We start from the raw sequence: 19291 nt of genomic DNA, 5'->3' as shown, positions 1-19291 counted from the left end.
GGGAGGTTTAGGCTACAGTGAGCCGCGAATGCACCACTGCACTCCAGTCTGGGCAACAAGTGAGACCCTGTCTGAAAAATAAAAAATAAAAAGAAAGAGCTCCAAGGCTCTTAAAACAGTACTCTCCAAAATTCTGTGATCACTTTCTCTACTCAAAAATAATAAAAAATTAGCATGCACCATATATATGTACACACACACACAGACACACACACAATGATACACATATATTGTGTACATTATTAAACAATTGAAATGTTTGTGTTAATAATAAACAGAAATATATGTAGAAATATAAATAGAAGTTGTCATTGTTTCTTCCTTCATCCCAGTGGACTATCTTGCTTACATCCTGTAGATACATGTGCCCCACTTTGGAGATAATTTCTCTAAAGGCTTTGTGAGTGCAAGTGAAAAAAGGTAAATAAACGGCTAAGAATACCCTTATTTGCTTTCAGGAAAAAAGTTCGATTTAAATAGAATTTATCCATCTTAGTTTTCAAACCACTTGAGGGCCAAACGAAAATAAACAAATGTATTTGTTTCGACCTTAAGACTGAAAGAAGGAACTATACAGAGGAGGAAAATGTGTAATTAATATAGAACAAAGTCAAGCTTGAAGGTTTATCAGATTTGCCGTCAATATGGTAGACTGAGCAGAAGCAAGAAACCACCTCCAAATACATACGCAAACCAGGTAAAATACAAGGAAAATGATTCACAGCCAAGTTTAAAAGCTAAACAAGAGGAAATTGTAGGTGCCAGAAACAAAGAAGGAACTAACTAGGAGGGTGGAGGGTGGGAGATGATGCCACAGAGCACCATCTCTGCCTTGGATGCTACAGGCTTAGGCAAACCTGGACTAGGAGGGGAGCCATAGGACCCAGCATGGCACAAGGAGGTGGAACTTGAGAGCTAGGAATGGGCAACTTGGGCCACAAAAAGGGCCTGGAAATTCTACCCACTCTACCCACTCACCCTAGAAAGTGGAGGAAACGCAGGATAGCTGCCTTGAGCTTCGAGAGAAAAGAGACTCATCCAGGAAAAGTTAAAACACCAAGCTGGGGCGAGGAGCCAAGATGGCTGAATAGGAACAGCTCCGGTCTACAGCTCCCAGCGTGAGCCACGCAGAAGACCGGTGATTTCTGCATTTCCATCTGAGGTACCGGGTTCATCTCACTAGGGAGTGCCAGACATTGGGCGCAGGTCAGTGGGTGCACGCACCGTGCACGAGCCGAAGAAGGGCGAGGCATTGCCTCACTCGGGAAGTGCAAGGGGTCAGGTAGTTCCCTTTCCTAGTCAAAGAAAGGGGTGACAGACGGCACCTGGAAAATCGGGTCACTCCCACCCGAATACTGCGCTTTTCCGACGGGCTTAAAAAACGGCGCACCAGGAGATTGTATCCCGCACCTGGCTCAGAGGGTCCCATGCCCACGAAGTCTCGCTGATTGCTAGCACAGCAGTCTGAGATCAAACTGCAAGGCGGCAGCAAGGCTGGGGGAGGGGCGCCCGCCATTGCTTAGGTGAACAAAGCAGCTGGGAAGCTCGAACTGGGTGGAGCCCACCACAGCTCAAGGAGGCCTCCCTGCCTCTGTAGGCTCCACCTCTGGGGGCAGGGCACAGACAAACAAAAAGACAGCAGTAACCTCTGCAGACTTAAAAGTCCCTGTCTTCAAAGCTTTGAAGAGAGCAGTGGTTCTCCCAGCACGCAGCTGGAGATCTGAGAAGGGGCAGACTGCCTCCTCAAGTGGGTCCCTGACCCCTGACCCCCGAGCAGCCTAACTGGGAGGCACCCCCCAGCAGGGGCAGACTGACACCTCACACGGCTGGCCGGGTACTCCAACAGACCTGCAGCTGAGGGTCCTGTCTGTTAGAAGGAAAACTAAACAGAAAGGACATCCACACCAAAAACCCATCTGTACATCACCATCATCAAAGACCAAAAGTAGATAAAACCACAAAGATGGGGAAAAAACAGAGCAGAAAAACTGGAAACTCTAAAAAGCAGAGCACCTCTCCTCCTCCAAAGGAATGCAGTTCCTCACCAGCAATGGATCAAAGCTGGATGGAGAATGACTTTGATGAGCTGAGAGAAGAAGGCTTCAGACGATCAAATTACTCTGAGCTATGGGAGGATACTCAAACCAAAGGCAAAGAAGTTGAAAACTTTGAAAAAAATGTAGAAGAATGTATAACTAGAATAACCAATACAGAGAAGTGCTTAAAGGAGCTGATGGAGCTGAAAACCAAGGCTCGAGAACTACGTGAAGAATGCAGAAGCCTCAGGAGCCGATGCGATCAAATGGAAGAAAGGGTATCAGCCCTGGAAGATGAAATGAATGAAATGAAGCGAGAAGGGAAGTTTAGAGAAAAAAGAATAACAAGAAACGAGCAAAGCCTCCAAGAAATATGGGACTATGTGAAAAGACCAAATCTACGTCTGATTGGTGTACCTGAAAGGACGGGGAGAATGGAACCAAGTTGGAAAACACTCTGCAGGATATTATCCAGGAGAACTTCCCCAATCTAGCAAGGCAGGCCAACATTCAGATTCAGGAAATACAGAGAACGCCACAAAGATACTCCTCGAGAAGAGCAACTCCAAGACACATAATTGTCAGATTCAACAAAGTTGAAATGAAGGAAAAAATGTTAAGGGCAGCCAGAGAGAAAGGTTGGGTTACCCTCAAAGGGAAGCCCATCAGACTAACAGCGGATCTCTCAGCAGAAACTCTACAAGCCAGAAGAGAGTGGGGGCCAATATTCAACATTCTTAAAGAAAAGAATTTTCAACCCAGAATTTCATATTCAGCCAAACTAAGCTTCATAAGTGAAGGAGAAATAAAATACTTTACAGACAAGCAAATGCTGAGAGATTTTTGTCACCACCAGGCCTGCCCTAAAAGAGCTCCTGAAGGAAGCGCTAAACATGGAAAGGCACAACCGGTACCAGCCGCTGCAAAATCATGCCAAAATGTAAAGACCATCAAGACTAGGAAGAGACTGCATCAGCTAACGAGCAAAATAACCAGCTAACATCACAATGACAGGATCAAATTCACACATAACAATATTAACTTTAAATGTAAATGGACTAAATGCTCCAATTAAAAGACACAGACTGGCAAATTGGATAAAGAGTCAAGACCCATCAGTGTGCTGTATTCAAGAAACCCATCTTACGTGCAGAGACACACATAGTCTCAAAATAAAAGGCTGGAGGAAGATCTACCAAGCAAATGGAAAACAAAAAAAGGCAGGGGTTGCAATCCTAGTCTCTGATAAAACAGACTTTAAACCAACAAAGATCAAAAGAGACAAAGAAGGCCATTACATAATGGTAAAGGGATCAATTCAACAAGAAGAGCTAACTATCCTAAATATATATGCACCCAATACAGGAGCACCCAGATTCATAAAGCAAGTCCTGAGTGACCTACAAAGAGACTTAGACTCCCACACATTAATAATGGGAGACTTTAACACCCCACTGTCAACATTAGATAGATCAACGAGACAGAAAGTCAACAAGGATACCCAGGAATTGAACTCAGCTCTGCACCAAGCGGACCTAATAGACATCTACAGAACTCTCCACCTCAAATCAACAGAATATACATTCTTTTCAGCACCACACCACACCTATTCCAAAATTGACCACATACTTGGAAGTAAAGCTCTCCTCAGTAAATGTAAAACAACAGAAATTATAACAAACTATCTCTCAGATCACAGTGCAATCAAGCTAGAACTCAGGATTAAGAATCTCACTCAAAACCGCTCAACTACATGGAAACTGAACAACCTGCTCCTGAATGACTACTGGGTACATAACGAAATGAAGGCAGAAATAAAGATGTTCTTTGAAACCAACGAGAACAAAGACACAATGTACCAGAATCTCTGTGATACATTCAAAGCAGTGTGTAGAGGGAAATTTATAGCACTAAATGCCCACAAGAGAAAGCAGGAAAGATCCAAAATTGACACCCTAACATCACAATTAAAAGAACTAGAAAAGCAAGAGCAAACACATTCAAAAGCTAGCAGAAGGCAAGAAATAACTAAAATCAGAGCAGAACTGAAGGAAATAGAGACACAAAAAACCCTTCAAAAAATTAATGAATCCAGGAGCTGGTTTTTTGAAAGGATCAACAAAATTGATAGACCGCTAGCAAGATTAATAAAGAAAAAAAGAGAGAAGAATCAAATAGATGCAATAAAAAATGATAAAGGGGATATCACCACCGATCCCACAGAAATACAAACTACCATCAGAGAATACTACAAACACCTCTACGCAAATAAACTAGAAAATCTAGAAGAAATGGATAAATTCCTCGACACATACACTCTGCCAAGACTAAACCAGGAAGAAGTTGAATCTCTGAATAGACCAATAACAGGAGCTGAAATTGTGGCAATAATCAATAGCTTACCAACCAAAAAAAATCCAGGACCAGATGGATTCACAGCCGAATTCTACCAGAGGTACGAGGAGGAACTGGTACCATTCCTTCTGAAACTATTCCAATAAATAGAAAAAGAGGGAATCCTCCTTAACTCATTTTATGAGGCCAGCATCATCCTGATACCAAAGCCGGGCAGAGACACAACCAAAAAAGAGAATTTTAGACCAATATCCTTGATGAACATTGATGCAAAAATCCTCAATAAAATACTGGCAAACCGAATCCAGCAGCACATCAAAAAGCTTATCCACCATGATCAAGTGGGCTTCATCCCAGGGATGCAAGGCTGGTTCAATATATGCAAATCAATAAATGTAATCCAGCATATAAACAGAACCAAAGACAAAAACCACATGATTATCTCAATAGATGCAGAAAAGGCCTTTGACAAAATTCAACAACCCTTCATGCTAAAAACTCTCAATAAATTAGGTATTGATGGGACGTATCTCAAAATAATAAGAGCTATCTATGACAAACCCACAGCCAATATCATACTGAATGGGCAAAAACTGGAAGCATTCCCTTTGAAAACTGGCACAAGACAAGGATGCCCTCTCTCACCACTCCTATTCAACATAGTGTTGGAAGTTCTGGCCAGGGCAATTAGGCAGGAGAAGGAAATAAAGGGTATTCAATTAGGAAAAGAGGAAGTCAGATTGTCCCTGTTTGCAGATGACATGATTGTATATCTAGAAAACCCCATCGTCTCAGCCCAAAATCTCCTTAAGCTAATAAGCAACTTCAGCAAAGTCTCAGGATACAAAAATCAATGTACAAAAATCACAAGCATTCTTATACACCAACAACAGACAAACAGAGAGCCAAATCATGAGTGAACTCCCATTCACAATTGCTTCAAAGAGAATAAAATACCTAGGAATCCAACTTACAAGGGATGTGAAGGACCTCTTCAAGGAGAACTACAAACCACTGCTCAAGGAAATAAAAGAGGATACAAACAAATGGAAGAACATTCCATGCTCATGGATAGGAAGAATCAATATCATGAAAATGGCCATACTGCCCAAGGTAATTTACAGATTCAATGCCATCCCCATCAAGCTACCAATGACTTTCTTCACAGAATTGGAAAAAACTACTTTAAAGTTCATATGGAACCAAAAAAGAGCCCGCATCGCCAAGTCAATCCTAAGCCAAAAGAACAAAGCTGGAGGCATCACGCTACCTGACTTCAAACTATACTACAAGGCTACAGTAACCAAAACAGCATGGTACTGGTACCAAAACAGAGATATAGATCAATGGAACAGAACAGAGACCTCAGAAATAACGCCGCATATCTACAACTATCTGATCTTTGACAAACCTGAGAAAAACAAGCAATGGGGAAAGGATTCCCTATTTAATAAATGGTGCTGGGAATACTGGCTAGCCATATGTAGAAAGCTGAAACTGGATCCCTTCTTTACACCTTATACAAAAATCAATTCAAGATGGATTAAAGACTTAAACGTTAGACCTAAAACCATAAAAACCCTGGAAGAAAACCTAGGCATTACCATTCAGGACATAGGCATGGGCAAGGACTTCATGTCTAAAACACCAAAAGCAATGTCAACAAAAGCCAAAATTGACAAATGGGATCTAATTAAACTAAAGAGCTTCTGCACACAAAAGAAACTACCATCAGAGTGAACAGGCAACCTACAAAATGGGAGAAAATTTTCGCAACCTACTCATCTGACAAAGGGCTAATATCCAGAATCTACAATGAACTCAAACAAATTTACAAGAAAAAAACAAACAACCCCATCAAAAAGTGGGCGAAGGACATGAACAGACACTTCTCAAAAGAAGACATTTATGCAGCCAAAAAACACATGAAAAAATGCTCACCATCACTGGCCATCAGAGAAATGCAAATCAAAACCACAATGAGATACCATCTCACACCAGTTAGAATGGCAATCATTAAAAAGTCAGGAAACAACAGGTGCTGGAGAGGATGTGGAGAAATAGGAACACTTTTACACTGTTGGTGGGACTGTAAACTAGTTCAACCCTTGTGGAAGTCAGTGTGGCGATTCCTCAGGGATCTAGAACTAGAAATTCCATTTGACCCAGCCATCCCATTACTGGGTATATACCCAAAGGACTATAAATCATGCTGCTATAAAGACAGATGCACGCGTATGTTTATTGCGGCACTATTCACAATAGCAAAGACTTGGAACCAACCCAAATGTCCAGCAATGATAGACTGGATTAAGAAAATGTGGCACATCTACACCATGGAATACTATGCAGCCATAAAAAATGATGAGTTCATGTCCTTTGTAGGGACATGGATGAAATTGGAAATCATCATTCTCAGTAAACTATCGCAAGAACAAAAAACCAAACACCGCATATTCTCGCTCATAGGTGGGAATTGAACAATGAGAACACATGGACACAGGAAGGGGAACATCACACTCTGGGGACTGTTGTGGGGTGGGGGGAGGGGGGAGGGATAGCACTGGGAGATACACCTAATGCTAGATGACAAGTTAGTGGGTGCAGTGCACCAGCATGGCACATGTATACATATGTAACTAACCTGCACATTGTGCACATGTACCCTAAAACCTAAAGTATAATAATGATAAATAAAAAATAAATAAATAAAAACAAAACAAACAAAAAAAAGAATCAATAAAATTATTTTTAAAATCAAAAAAAAAAAAAACAGCACCAAGCTGTGTCCAGGTGTGGGGTGCAAATTCACACTGCCCACCACTAGCACAACACAGACAATGGCTTTGGAACCAGAAACTCTGGCAGAGACAAACACGAAATTCCCACTAGAGACCTAAGAAAGCCTAAGTGGTTATGTGAGCCAATATGAGCGCTCTTTTTTTTTTTTTTTTTCGAGACGGAGTCTCACTTAGTTGCCCAGGCTGGAGTGCAGTGGCACGATCTTGGCTCACTGCAACCTCCACCTCTTGGTTTCAAGTGATTCTCCTGCCTCAGCTTCCCAAGTAGCTGGGACTACAGGTGCCTGCCACCACACCCAGCTAATTTTTGTATTTTTTTAGTTGAAACGGGGTTTCACCATGTTAGCCAGGCTGGTCCTGAACTACTGACCTCAAGTGATCTGCCCACCTCGGCCTCCCAAAGTGCTGGGATTACAGGTGTGAGCCACCAAGCCCAGCCTAGAATACGAGTTCTTTAGCTGTTTTTAAAAAGAACTGCATATGACTGAGCTAGGAGGGTGCTGGCACACCAACCCACAGCGGAGGGTGTCACAGTGAGGACAAGATTGCTGTAAGCCAGGCTGCAAAGGGCACCTCAAACCAGAGAAACCAGTGGTGAGCCAGTGAGACAGTGAGGCTCCAGCAGTCGGCAGGTGAGGGGATGGCCCCTCCAGGGTCTTGGGTGACATTTGCAACTGGTTAGCTCAGCTGGCGAGGGCCCCATGTTCATGAGGCTGATTTCATGGGCTTGATCCCTGTGTGGGCTCTGAGCTCTGCTTTCGTCCATGGCCCAAAACTGAACTCCTAACTTTATCCAGCTGTTTTGCAGATGTATGTCACTGGTCACAAGAGGGATCAAGGGGCAGTGCCATTGGAAGTGTATACAATAAACAAAGCTACCGACAAGCATGGGAAAGAAGTGGAAGTAGTCAACCTTTGAAATCCTCCCTCAAGAAGAGAAACGACTCAAAGTATACTCCTTGTGAAATGCGTGCCAGCAACACCATGTCTGTATATCAAGAACAACATGTATTAAGGTACACCAGGGGGAATACTAATTTAGATGTGGGGGAGTGTTCCTGAGCTAGTTGTGTGCAGATGAATGAAGGAGACACTGAGGGGTGTAAGAGAACTGTACCGCATTCTACAGCCTCTCTTGATTTCTTAAGTTCCAGTATCCTAGGAAACTATTCTGCTTCAAGTTTTTCATTTGAAGGTTTGGCTTACCTTGAAAGTCAGCCATCTATATCAAATGGTTTCTAGCTAAACACAGCACCAAAATGCTTGATGGAACAAATATATACATTATAAGTAGTTGTGATAAATTAGTGGAAATATTTGGTTAACCTTCAAAATCACCATTTGTCTACTTGCCTGGAATAAGTAACATTTTATTCTCCCAGAATAAGTGAGTAAAATAGAGGGATTATGGTAGGGTAGAAGAAGGTTGAATTACAAGGACTAGAAATGATTGCAATTATTTTCATGGTATTCTGAAGGAGTTGCTTAAGGAGAGAAGGATGGTTGAGGGAGGAAATAGCCAGGCTGTATTTCATGATACTCTGAGGTGCTGGTAGGAGTTAAGCAATCCAAGAATTAGAAAGGAATTGAAGTGTACACATTTTAGCCCCTCAGTGAGAGGATATTGTGCTGAAGACTAATGTCTCCTGGAAGTAAGGAGAGAGGTTACAAAATTCAGAAGGCAGAGAACCTTGATCTTAACCCACTCTGAAACACTTACAGCTTCCAGGGAATGGTAAGCCCCGTAGTTGAAGTTATTACTGCTCCGTTCTTGCCCTTCATTCTGTTGCATTTCATCATCTTCATTGTCTAAAAGGGCCTGAAAACACACAGCAATGTTGTGAAGTGATCCATTGCAGATGCAGGTTTGTGTTTTTTCTGCCATGTCTTGGCATATGGGTCAGCCAAGACGGCGGCCCTTTCAGCATATCAAGCAGCACAAATGTCAAGGTTTAAAAGGGGATTAGATTTCTTTCATATCTTTATAAAATTTTATTTCTTGGCTGGGCACAGTGGCTCATGCCTGTAATCCGAGCACTTTGGGAGGCTGAGGCTGGCGGATCACGAGGTCAGGAGATCGAGACCATCCTGGCCAACATGGTGAGACCCTGTCTCTAATAAAAATACAAAAATTCGCTGGGCGTGATGGTGCGTGCCTGTAGTCCCAGCCACTTGGGAGGCTGAGGCAGGAGAATCGCTTGAACCAGGGAGTCAGAGGTTGCAGTGAGCCGAGATTGCACCACTGTACTCTAGCCTGGCAAAAGAGAGAGACTCTGTCCCAAAAAAAAAAAAAAAAAAAAAAAAATTACTTCTTGGGGCCCAATTTACATGGCCTCATTCAAAACCCACTTACTCCCTGGAAGCAACATATGCGCTCTTTGGCTATCCTATAATATGAACTCTCTAGACATCAGCCCGCATCTGGTATCCAGTGCCTCTGAAATACACAGCTTGGGAAACCATTCAGAAACAAAGAAATTCTTATAACCACTCGTACTTTGAAGGTTCCTGGCAGATGTCTGTGACATGTGAGGATGATTAATAAGCTCATAGCTGCTAACACCATCAGGAAACTCCCAGGCCAGATCACCAATTAGTCCATAACCCACCTCGGTGAAGGAGAGAGCATGAGCCAGACCCTGTCCTGATGTTCAGATACGGGTCGTGAGGCCAGAGGATGGCATTCCCTCTGCTGGGGCTATCCATGACATTCCCCCTGTCTCAAAGGGTGCCTCAGTGGCTGGTCCCCAACACCCTCCCCCTGCTCTGCTCTTGCCACCTGGAAGGACTTCAAAGAAGGAAAGAAAGAGGGACTTATGACTTAATGGCAGATGTAGGATATGCCAGGCACAGTTAGACATTTTACATACATTTAATCCTGAATCTTCTCAACAAATCACATGACGAAGGTCTCACTATCACCATTTTACTGATGAAGAAATGGAGGCTCAGCAGGTCCTTTTAATAACTTGTCCAAAGACACAGCACACAGCACTAGTAGTTAGCAAAATCAGGATTTGGATCCAAATCTGTGTGGTTCCCTGGCCTATTTATGCCCTTTCTACTATAGAATATAGTTCCTCTAACAAGTCACTGCACTTTACTTCCATTTCCCTCCATTTCCTCGTCTATAAAATAGAAAAGGATAAAACCAGAACTTGCAAATCGCTCCGGTCTACTCTGGACTGGCTGCCTGGTCCTATGTGAGACCAGAAGGCAGGGGGCATGGTCTACCTACCTGCAGGTCCTCGATTGTCACTGCATACTCTAAGCCCTGGGATCTCAGGAAGGATTTAACTGCCTGCAGACTGACAGATGGGACCAGGACATCCACAGGCCGATTGAAGGTGGAGGGAGATTTCCAGAAATTGACCTGAAGGGAACAGAAATGAAACCAGGTTAAAGGACAGTTCAGGTAAAATGTACAATGAGGTTATTCTTCTAGAGCACTGCCAAAAGCCAGGGTGATCCCTGAGAGTCTGGGCTCTGCCCAAGGGCAAAGTTTGCCCATTTCACAATTGTGTCTGGTTGGACATGCCCAACAAGCAGTATCTGGCAGAGACCAAGAGTCATAAGCGGATGGCAGCTAGAAGGATGGAGCCTATACTGTTCACGCATCCCCTCTCCCAGGACACCACGGCTGTGATGTGCTCCCTCTCTCCCATCGGCCCCCTCAATTGTGTAAATGGCAAGTGGACTCCCAAGGGATTATATTCAGAGACTCTTCGGAAATAAAAATAATAATACCAGTAGAGCAAGAGTCTTCTCCCGCCAAAGTTAGAAAACACTCAGGAGAGCTAAAAAGAACCAGGTACCTTCAAGTTGTTTGAATTCACTAGTTGACTCAATTTGCTGATCTCGTCTCCATTTCTGACATTAATCCTAAAAACTTGGTCCCTGGGGAAGAAGCAAAAAGAAAAAAAGAGCAAAAGATAATGATGAGCTTTCAGCTGGCAAAGAAACCCCAAGCCTCCTATCCCAGACGTAACCAGGCCAAAAGAAAGGAAATGGTCTAGTCTTTGGTTTTAATGTATGGCCATTAAAAATGAGGCTACATGGCAACTATGAAAAAGTGCTTATGGCATAACTTTAAGGGAAATATTAAGTGAAAGAGCAGGACACAAAATTGTATGTGTGCCATGATTATAAGTATGGAAAAAGCAGATGCATTGGAAGAAAAACAGACAGCGGAAATATACCAAATGCTGACAGCCCTTATGTTCGGGTCGTGGGATTATGGATGACTTACTTTTTCCGCCTTGTATCTGTTTTCTGTAATGTGGTCATATTACTTTATAATGAAAAACACATATATTTTACAGGAAGGAATGTGCCTGAGTTACACGCAAAGCTAACTCAAGACATAAAGAAGCACTTCTTCACTGTCAGGGCTGAGGACTGAAACCCTGACGGAACCTCTGTGCTGGAAAGAAAACAGCATATCCATGCTGGGAGGGTGAGCACCCAGCCTCGCCCTCTTACAACACAGGCGAGGCTGGGTGCTCGCTCAGTCCCTTCCACCTCCAGAACCCCACACAAAGGCTCATTTGGGTGGAAACTGACTATGGCCCATGGTGCTGAGGCTGGATGTGGGATCCACTCCTCCCCACGGGGTGAGAGGGAACCCTTAAAGGACACAGATGGGGCCGGCCAGTCTCAGTCCCCTTTGTCGTTTGTCCTGAGCTTGCTTCATATACGTGATTTAGATTCTGCAGCGGCGGCAGGGGTAGTGGCCCCCGAAGTCCTGTGTGTGGGTGGGAGAAAGCGGGGCCTGAAATGCTGCCTTTATGCTCTCAGCTGGCTGGGGGAGATGGGAGCCATTAGGCTGTTGCTAAGTGACGGCTCCAAAGAATCCGCACTCGATGCTGTCACTGCGTCATCTCTTTGACACAAGTGAATGCAAAGAGAGCCGCTGTGAGCTCAAGGACCTGTTGAGAGTGAATGGCTGTCACAGGGAGCTGAGCGTGCAGCCTCATGGGGCAGCTCCTCATCAGAAAACCGGTTTCATCCAGATGGCCCTTCAGGGTTTTGCTGGGTTCTGGAAGGTGCTAGGGGCTCTCCAGTGGGTCTAGGCCAGCCTTAAGGAGTCAAGGTCCACTGCAGAGCTGCTTCTGCTGCAGGTGGCTGGTCTGGAGGAGATCACAGTGCTGAAGGTTCCCTTTCTCCCAACCCACCTGGTCCCCAAAGGGTCCTGGAGGTGAGTGGGTAACTGCACCCTGTGGGCACTGCTGAGGGCCCTGAAGAGATACCACTGGGTGGGCAGGTCTCAGTCTGAACCCAACAGGCTTGCCAAGAGTTGGACCTACCGCCCTGGGAAGATGAGGCATCAAACCTGATCTTTCCCTGACCTCGGCAAGCACCATTGAAAAAAAGGGACCGATGTAAGACAGAATGGAGCCAGGCACCGTGGTTCACACTTGTGATCCCAGTGCTTCAGGAAACCAAGGTGAGAGGATTGCTTGAGGCCAGGAGGTCAAGATCATCCTGGACAAAATAGTGAGACTTTGCCTCTACAAAAAAATGAAAAACAATTAGCTGGCGTAGGCCAGCTACTCAGGAGGCTGAGGCAGGAGGATCACTGGAGCCCAGGAGTTCAAGGCTGCAGTGAGCTATGATCACACCTGTGCACTCTAGCCTGGGCAATAGAGCAAGACCCCCATCTCAAAAAATTAAAATTAAAAATAAATAAATTTAACAAACAGAAAGGAAATCTTTACTCCTGGACGGGGACAAGGGCCCGTCCGCTGAACTCATGCTCTATCATAACCTACCTCCAACACTCCATAAAGGGGGTATCTTTAAAATGGGGATTCTATACTTGGGAGGCTGAGGCAGGAGGATTGCTTGAGCCCAGGAGTTCAAAAGCTGCAGTGAGCTATGATTGCATCACCGCACTCCAGTCTGGTTAACAGAACAAGACCCTGTCCCAAAAAAAAAGCGGGGGGGAGCTTCTAGAAAGATCTTGTGTGGTGACATATTTATTAGCACAATTAAGCAGGTGTAAAATACAGCACTGGCTACAGCAATCACAAAGAGGAAAAGGAGGAAGAAGGGACAGGAAGAGAAAAAAAGGAGGACATAAGAATAAGAAGCTCTTTGAGTATGAAAATCATGTTACGCATTCACCCAACACATGCGTTTTAGTTTTTCCAAAGTGATGACTTCACAACAGAACTTGTGCACATTCCTGGGTACAGTCCCAGGAAAATGGGACACCGTGTCTCTGACTGACCCTGAGGATGATTAAATCCGCAAACCCATTTCATCCTGCTCTAATCAGCCAAGCTACAGAGGTCAATGAAATATCTGTAGCATGCAAAGCGGCAGGGCAGAAGAGAGGGTGCAGAGTGAAGCCCATTCCATCTGTCTCTTCTTCACCTCTCCCTTCTACCCTACCTCGGACCCAGCCCAAACTCACTGTGTGCTTTTGTATGCTTTTGTACGCTTTTGTACACGCTGTTCCCACTGCCTGCAATCCATCCTTTTTCTCATCTGTCAGGCCCATCTAGTCCCATCTAATCTTTAGGACCAACTCACATCACCCATGAAGCTTTTCCTGACCAGAGGAAGCAAAGTCCTAACAGTCTTCAGATAGTGCTGAACATTGGCGGTTTTGGTAGTGGGTAGCGTTATCCTTTTATTTTATTTTTTTTTTTTTTTCAGACGGAGTTTTTGCTCTTGTTGCCCAGGCTGGAGTGCAATAGCACGATCTCAGCTCACTGCAATCTCCGCCTCCCGCGTTCAAGTGATTCTCCTGCCTCAGCCTCCCAAGTAGCTGGGATTACAGGCATGCACCTCCATGCCCAGCTAATTTTGTATTTTTAGTAGAGGCAGGGTTTCTCCATGTTGGTCAGGCTGGTCTCGAACTCCCGACCTCAGGTAAGCCACCTGCCTCGGCCTCTCAAAGTGCTGGGATTGCAGGCGTGAGCCACTGTACCCAGTGGTAGCATTATCCTTATGAACAGAAGCACAGCAACACCCGAAAGCAGGGAGGACGTTGGCGGGGTGCCATGCGAAGGGCAGCCTTTTTCTTGCCCTCGCTGTCCTTGTCTGTATTTGGAAAATGCCCTCGTCAGTTCATGAGACTCAAGATGGTGGAGCACATCCTATCTCCACTATCTAGAAATTCACTCAAAGACCTTGAGCTCTTTCTGAAGGTGGAAATTAGCCTGGGAGGGGGACGTGTTGAGATTTACAGGTGGCCATGTCTGCCCCTCCTGCTCCACACAGGTGTTCTCACAGCTCCTCTTAACTTGATCCTCTCCAATAGCCAGGGCGTCCAGCTGCTGCCATTGCAATGGCTGGCACTCCCACTCCCTTACCCTCACAGGTGTCTGTGCTTTGGACAATCAATACCCACTTTGGTGATGGGCATCTGTCCCTCCCCTTTCACCATGCTGGCAGCCAAGTGGCCCATCCTTTGTGCCTTTCTCTTCTGCCTCCCTAGCCAGGCTTAGCAGCCACCACAAAGAATATTAAGGATGGTTTCATAGAACTCTTAGATGCCTGCCAGCTACTGTTGATGCTATAACCAGCTCTGCAACTGGTTCCTGTTCTCTGCCTGCCTGGTGCCTCTAGGCATCCTGGCCATTGTCCCATCCTGAAGATCTCTGAAGACCAGGGCAGAAGGCTCCAGTAGAGCAAGAGAGACTGGGGAGATAGGCGAGGCCGACGGAAGGGAGGGGAATGGGTGGTGGGTGGTGGGGAGAAACCATCATCCTCATCTTCAGCAGCCAATCCAGAGCCTGGCTTCCCAAGCACTTGAACGCTCAGAGGCCAGCTTCCCCTTGCTTTAAATGTTCCCCTTGCTCTAAAAGCTGGGTGTCTGGGACACCTCTACAGAGCCCAGGAAGAATTCCACTACCTTTGCTAGGTTTCCTACTATGGCGTGAGAATGGATTTGGGGATGAGAATGACACTATCAGTTAAAACCATCTGCAGTCAGCTCAAGCACACAGCTTTTTCTGTACAAAATTCCTGCAGAGAGCATTCTAGGGCCTGGCCCAGCTGTCGCAGCCCAGGTGCCCACCGCATTGCAAGAGAGGTCTGTATCTTGCAAAATAGAGATTTTTCAGCCACATGAATAGCTGCAGTGGGAGCCTGACAGTTCCATGCGTCAGCCCACATGGCAGCAAGTCTAGTCACTACACACCTACTGCTGAGCCGCCTGTGGGAAAGTCTTCCCTGGCCACCTGCTATGCCTAACCCCTCTGAGCCACTGAGCAATAGAGACACAGGTGTGAACAGAAGTCATCATCATAAAACTTAGTCACTCTCATATAAGTAATTACCTCGAAAAACAACCCCAAAGTCTCATTAGCCAGATAGTAAAATAGAAAGTAAACTAAGAGATAGATCCAAGAGATACAGGATTTTATTTGGAGATGAACTTGTGTTATAGCAAAAGGGTACGAGTTTTATGTTCAGAGTTCCAGCTCCCCTGCTTCCCAGCTAAGTGGCCTTGAGCGTGTTCCTTAACATTTCTAAGGCTGATTTTTTTCATGTTTAAATGGAAGAAAATAACACCCCTGCCTGGCAAAGTTGTTGCGTGATCAAAAAGATAATGTACATGAAAGCTCTTTGCAAATGGTAAAGTATTATGCAGTAATGAGTTATTACAATTCAGCGTTCTAACAGGGCAACATGGTATCCCTTTTATCTCTCCTACCACCCGAATGTCCTCTCCCCTGCAAACCTCAAAGCATTCTGCTTGGAGTGTGTTGAGCACGTGTGTGTGTGCGCACACACACGCACACACACGCAGACACGCACACAGTGTGCAGGCATGTGTCTCTGCATGTCATTTTCATAGCTGTGTCTAGGCAAGACCTGTGAAATCTCCACGTCCCAGAAGCCAATAACAAAGCACCAGCTCAGAAGAGGGTATAGCTCAGGGGTAGAGCATTGAACTGCAGATCAAGAGAAGGCACCAGTTCTGCAAAGCCTTCGCCATTAACAAAGAAGTGAAACCAACAAGCTTGAGACCCAGGGTTTCCCTTTACCCATGGCGGAAATTGGAAACAAACCATTTCTGGTAACCAGTAACTCTTAGTAATTAATAACATAGCTCTTAGTAACCAGTAACTCTTAGTAATTAATAACATAGGAGTAAGAAAGTAGATGCCTGGAACGGACCTTATAAATAAGAACTAGGCAGAAAAAGAACTGGCAGGAGATGAGGGAGCTGGGGAGAGACTGCAATGGTCATCTAGTCCTGATTTCACAGATGAAATCGGATCTCAGAGAAGGGAGTGGACTTGTCCAGGATGACACACGGGCAAAGCTGGAACAAGAGCCCAGGTCTCCTTCCTCCATGTGAGCTATTATCAGCCATTCATTTTCAGTTCCATTTGGCTCCCATATTTCTGAAATAACCAAATAATAAGAAGTCCAAAAGGAACTTACCCAAAAAATTTTTCTCGACCACAGATGCTGGACCCAATAAGGGCCCCAATGAACAGTATCCACCTCATGTCCCGGGGAGTCAGTCATACGGTGGCTGAGTCAAGCTGTATTTATAAAGAGTCTGAGAGTGACTCAAGTCCTCAAAAATGCTAATGTGATTCCCAAGCACCCTTGCAACTCTGACTGTGACAGGCAGGCCCTACCAATGCCTCTCCCATTCCTTTCAAGTGATAAAGGTTGAGCCTCTCGATTTACAAGGTCAGGAACTTGCTCCAGGAGCTGAAAAAGTCTGTGCCAAGGGTACCATATTGCTCATCACTTGGCATTTAAATAGTGTTTTTACAGTGAATAAGAAAGTTCCACAGTGTTGGATGGAATTTATCCTGATAGGAGAGGTCAGATTATAAACCTGGCATAGAATTACCTCTAGAATAATAATAAAAAAGTTAAGACTATCAAAGCAAGACTGAGCTGGCTCCAAGACTACATGCTTGACAAGCCCTGCCAGAGAATTTCACCGGGGCAGGTCAGGATGAGGAAAGAGGTTTGTGGCCTCTTTTATGTATCTGAATCCTAATTCTTCTGACTCCACTAAGCAAATAGAAATGTATCAAGCAAATGATATAGAAAGGATGTTTTAGTCTGAATAAATTATCAGTGTTCCTTGGGGTCTGAACTATAGGGAAGGCTTAATGGTTTTATCAATAATAAGATTTTCGGCCGGGCGCGGTGGCTCATGCCTGTAATCCTAGCACTTTGGCAGGCCGAGGTGGGCGGATCACAAGGTCAGGAGATCGAGACCATCCTGGCTAACACAGTGAAACCCCGTCTCTACTAAAAATACAAAAAAATTAGCCAGGTGTGGTGGCGGATGCCTGTAGTCCCAGCTACTCAGGAGAATGGCATGAACCTGGGAGGCAGAGCTTGCAGTGAGCCGAGATCACACCACTGCACTCCAGCCTGGGCAGCAGAGTGAGACTCCATCTCAAATAAATAAATAAGTAAATAATAAGATTTTCTTATACTTCCTAGACTGTGGGTCTGGTGTCCTTTCTGCCAAGTCACAGCTGAATAAATGGAAGACACTCATGATCTCCATAACGTCTTCAGGGGCTCTGGGACCTTTGAGTCTGTCCTGGGAGCCCCACTTCCCACAGCCTTTCCCATCCCACCCTCCCTACAGTCTACATGCTTTCCACACCCACACAAAGGGAGTGGACACAACCAAGGGTCATAGTTGAGAGAGTTAAAGAAAAACTATCCTGATGTGTTAAAATGTAAGACCTAATTCAAGATTATTATGATTAGGACCATGGCTATTTCAATAGGAAAGACTTATTGTGCTTAACACTGAATACGGCAAAGAAAACAGAGAGGATTAACACTGAATACGACAAAGAAAACAGTGGGATTACTAAGAGAAGACATCAAGGTAGGGCGATTCTTGCTAAAGGCAGGCCAAGGACTTATACATCAAAGGTGGGGATGAGGAACTTGATCAGATATCAAGGTGGGAGGGATGACTTCGCAGGATCTTTGCTCACGCTGGCTTAGCCAGGGCTCAAGAACCAGCCTAGTCAAAAAGAGGGTGCAGAATCTCAAGTGTGGTCCCAGAGAGAGCCTTTGTTAGGAGCTGTGGAGCTAGGGGCCATCATCTCCTCTTGCTCCCTCAGGGTCCTTTTGTCCTCTCAACACTTAAAGTGAATTCCTACACCCACCCTGTCCACCACAAAGCGTGGGCTCAGTGTCACTGAGATCGATGTCAGCTTTGAAGTTAGCAACAAGAACAACTGAGACCCAAATCTGTAAGAGATGTGAAGTGGGAGAATCAAGGACCCAGAATTCTAGGCAAGCCGAAATTTAGTTCCTACCTTTTTCTCCCAGGGAAAATCATCCACATGAAGAAAACCTAAATCCCTAATGGGAGTCAATATCTAAAGAGAAACTGTGTGCAACCTGAGACCGAGGCTTGATAGGGCAACCAGGAAAAAGGAATGTCGTTGGCTTGGGTCCCCACCGTTTGTGTGTTTGTTTTTTTGAGACAGGGTCTCACTCTGTCGACCAGGCTGGAGTACAGTGGTGTGATCATAGCTCACTGAAGTCTCAAACTCTTGAGCTCAAGTGATCCTCCCAACTTAGCCTCCCAAGTAGCTGAGACTAAAGATGTTTGCCACCATGACAGGTGTTTTGTTTTGTTTTGTTTTGTTTTTGTACAGATGGGGTCTCACTGTGTTGCTCAGGCTGATCTCAAACTCCTGATCCTCTCACCTCAGCCTCCCAAAGTGCTGGGATCACGGGCCTGAGTCACCATGCCCTGCCCCACCAGTCTTCATAAAGCAGCACACCAGGAAAGGAAAAACCGAAGGCAACAATGGAATCAGGTATAGCACCTGGCACGAGGCCTGGCACAGTGCAGTTGCTTCATGAGTATTTGTTGAATACATGAACTTGAAAGTCCATTGCTAGCCCTAAAATGCTACACTCTTAAGATGAAGGGGCTGACACATGCTATACCATGGATGAACCTTGAAAACATTATGCTAAGTAAAAAAAAAAAAAAAAAATGCCAGCCACAAAAGGGCAAATACTGTTTAATTCCACTTATATGAAGTACCTAGAATAGGCTAATTCATAGAGACAGAAAGTAGCTAGTAGTTGTCAGGGGTTGAAGGGCAAGAGGAATGAGGAGTTACG

General features: G+C 44.9%; 1 protein-coding gene across 1 annotated transcript in view; it reads right to left on the bottom strand.

The window, feature by feature from the left end:
• The window catches only part of CPA4 (carboxypeptidase A4), a 37384-nt gene extending 20622 nt beyond the window's left edge, over positions 1-16762 (bottom strand). Inside the window, exons 1-4 of the mRNA XM_024250340.3 lie at positions 16598-16762; positions 11008-11089; positions 10431-10565; positions 8913-9011 (exon numbers count right to left, since the gene is read on the bottom strand). Coding sequence (XP_024106108.1) covers positions 8913-9011; positions 10431-10565; positions 11008-11089; positions 16598-16665 — 384 coding nt within the window. The 5' untranslated portion in view covers positions 16666-16762. The remainder of the gene's footprint in view (positions 1-8912; positions 9012-10430; positions 10566-11007; positions 11090-16597) is intronic.
• Positions 16763-19291: the final 2529 nt, after the last annotated feature.

This window comes from Pongo abelii, chromosome 6 (genome assembly GCF_028885655.2).
Source record: "Pongo abelii isolate AG06213 chromosome 6, NHGRI_mPonAbe1-v2.0_pri, whole genome shotgun sequence".
Classification (NCBI taxonomy): Eukaryota; Metazoa; Chordata; class Mammalia; order Primates; family Hominidae; genus Pongo; species Pongo abelii.
This window is presented reverse-complemented; position numbering and strand designations above follow the sequence as displayed.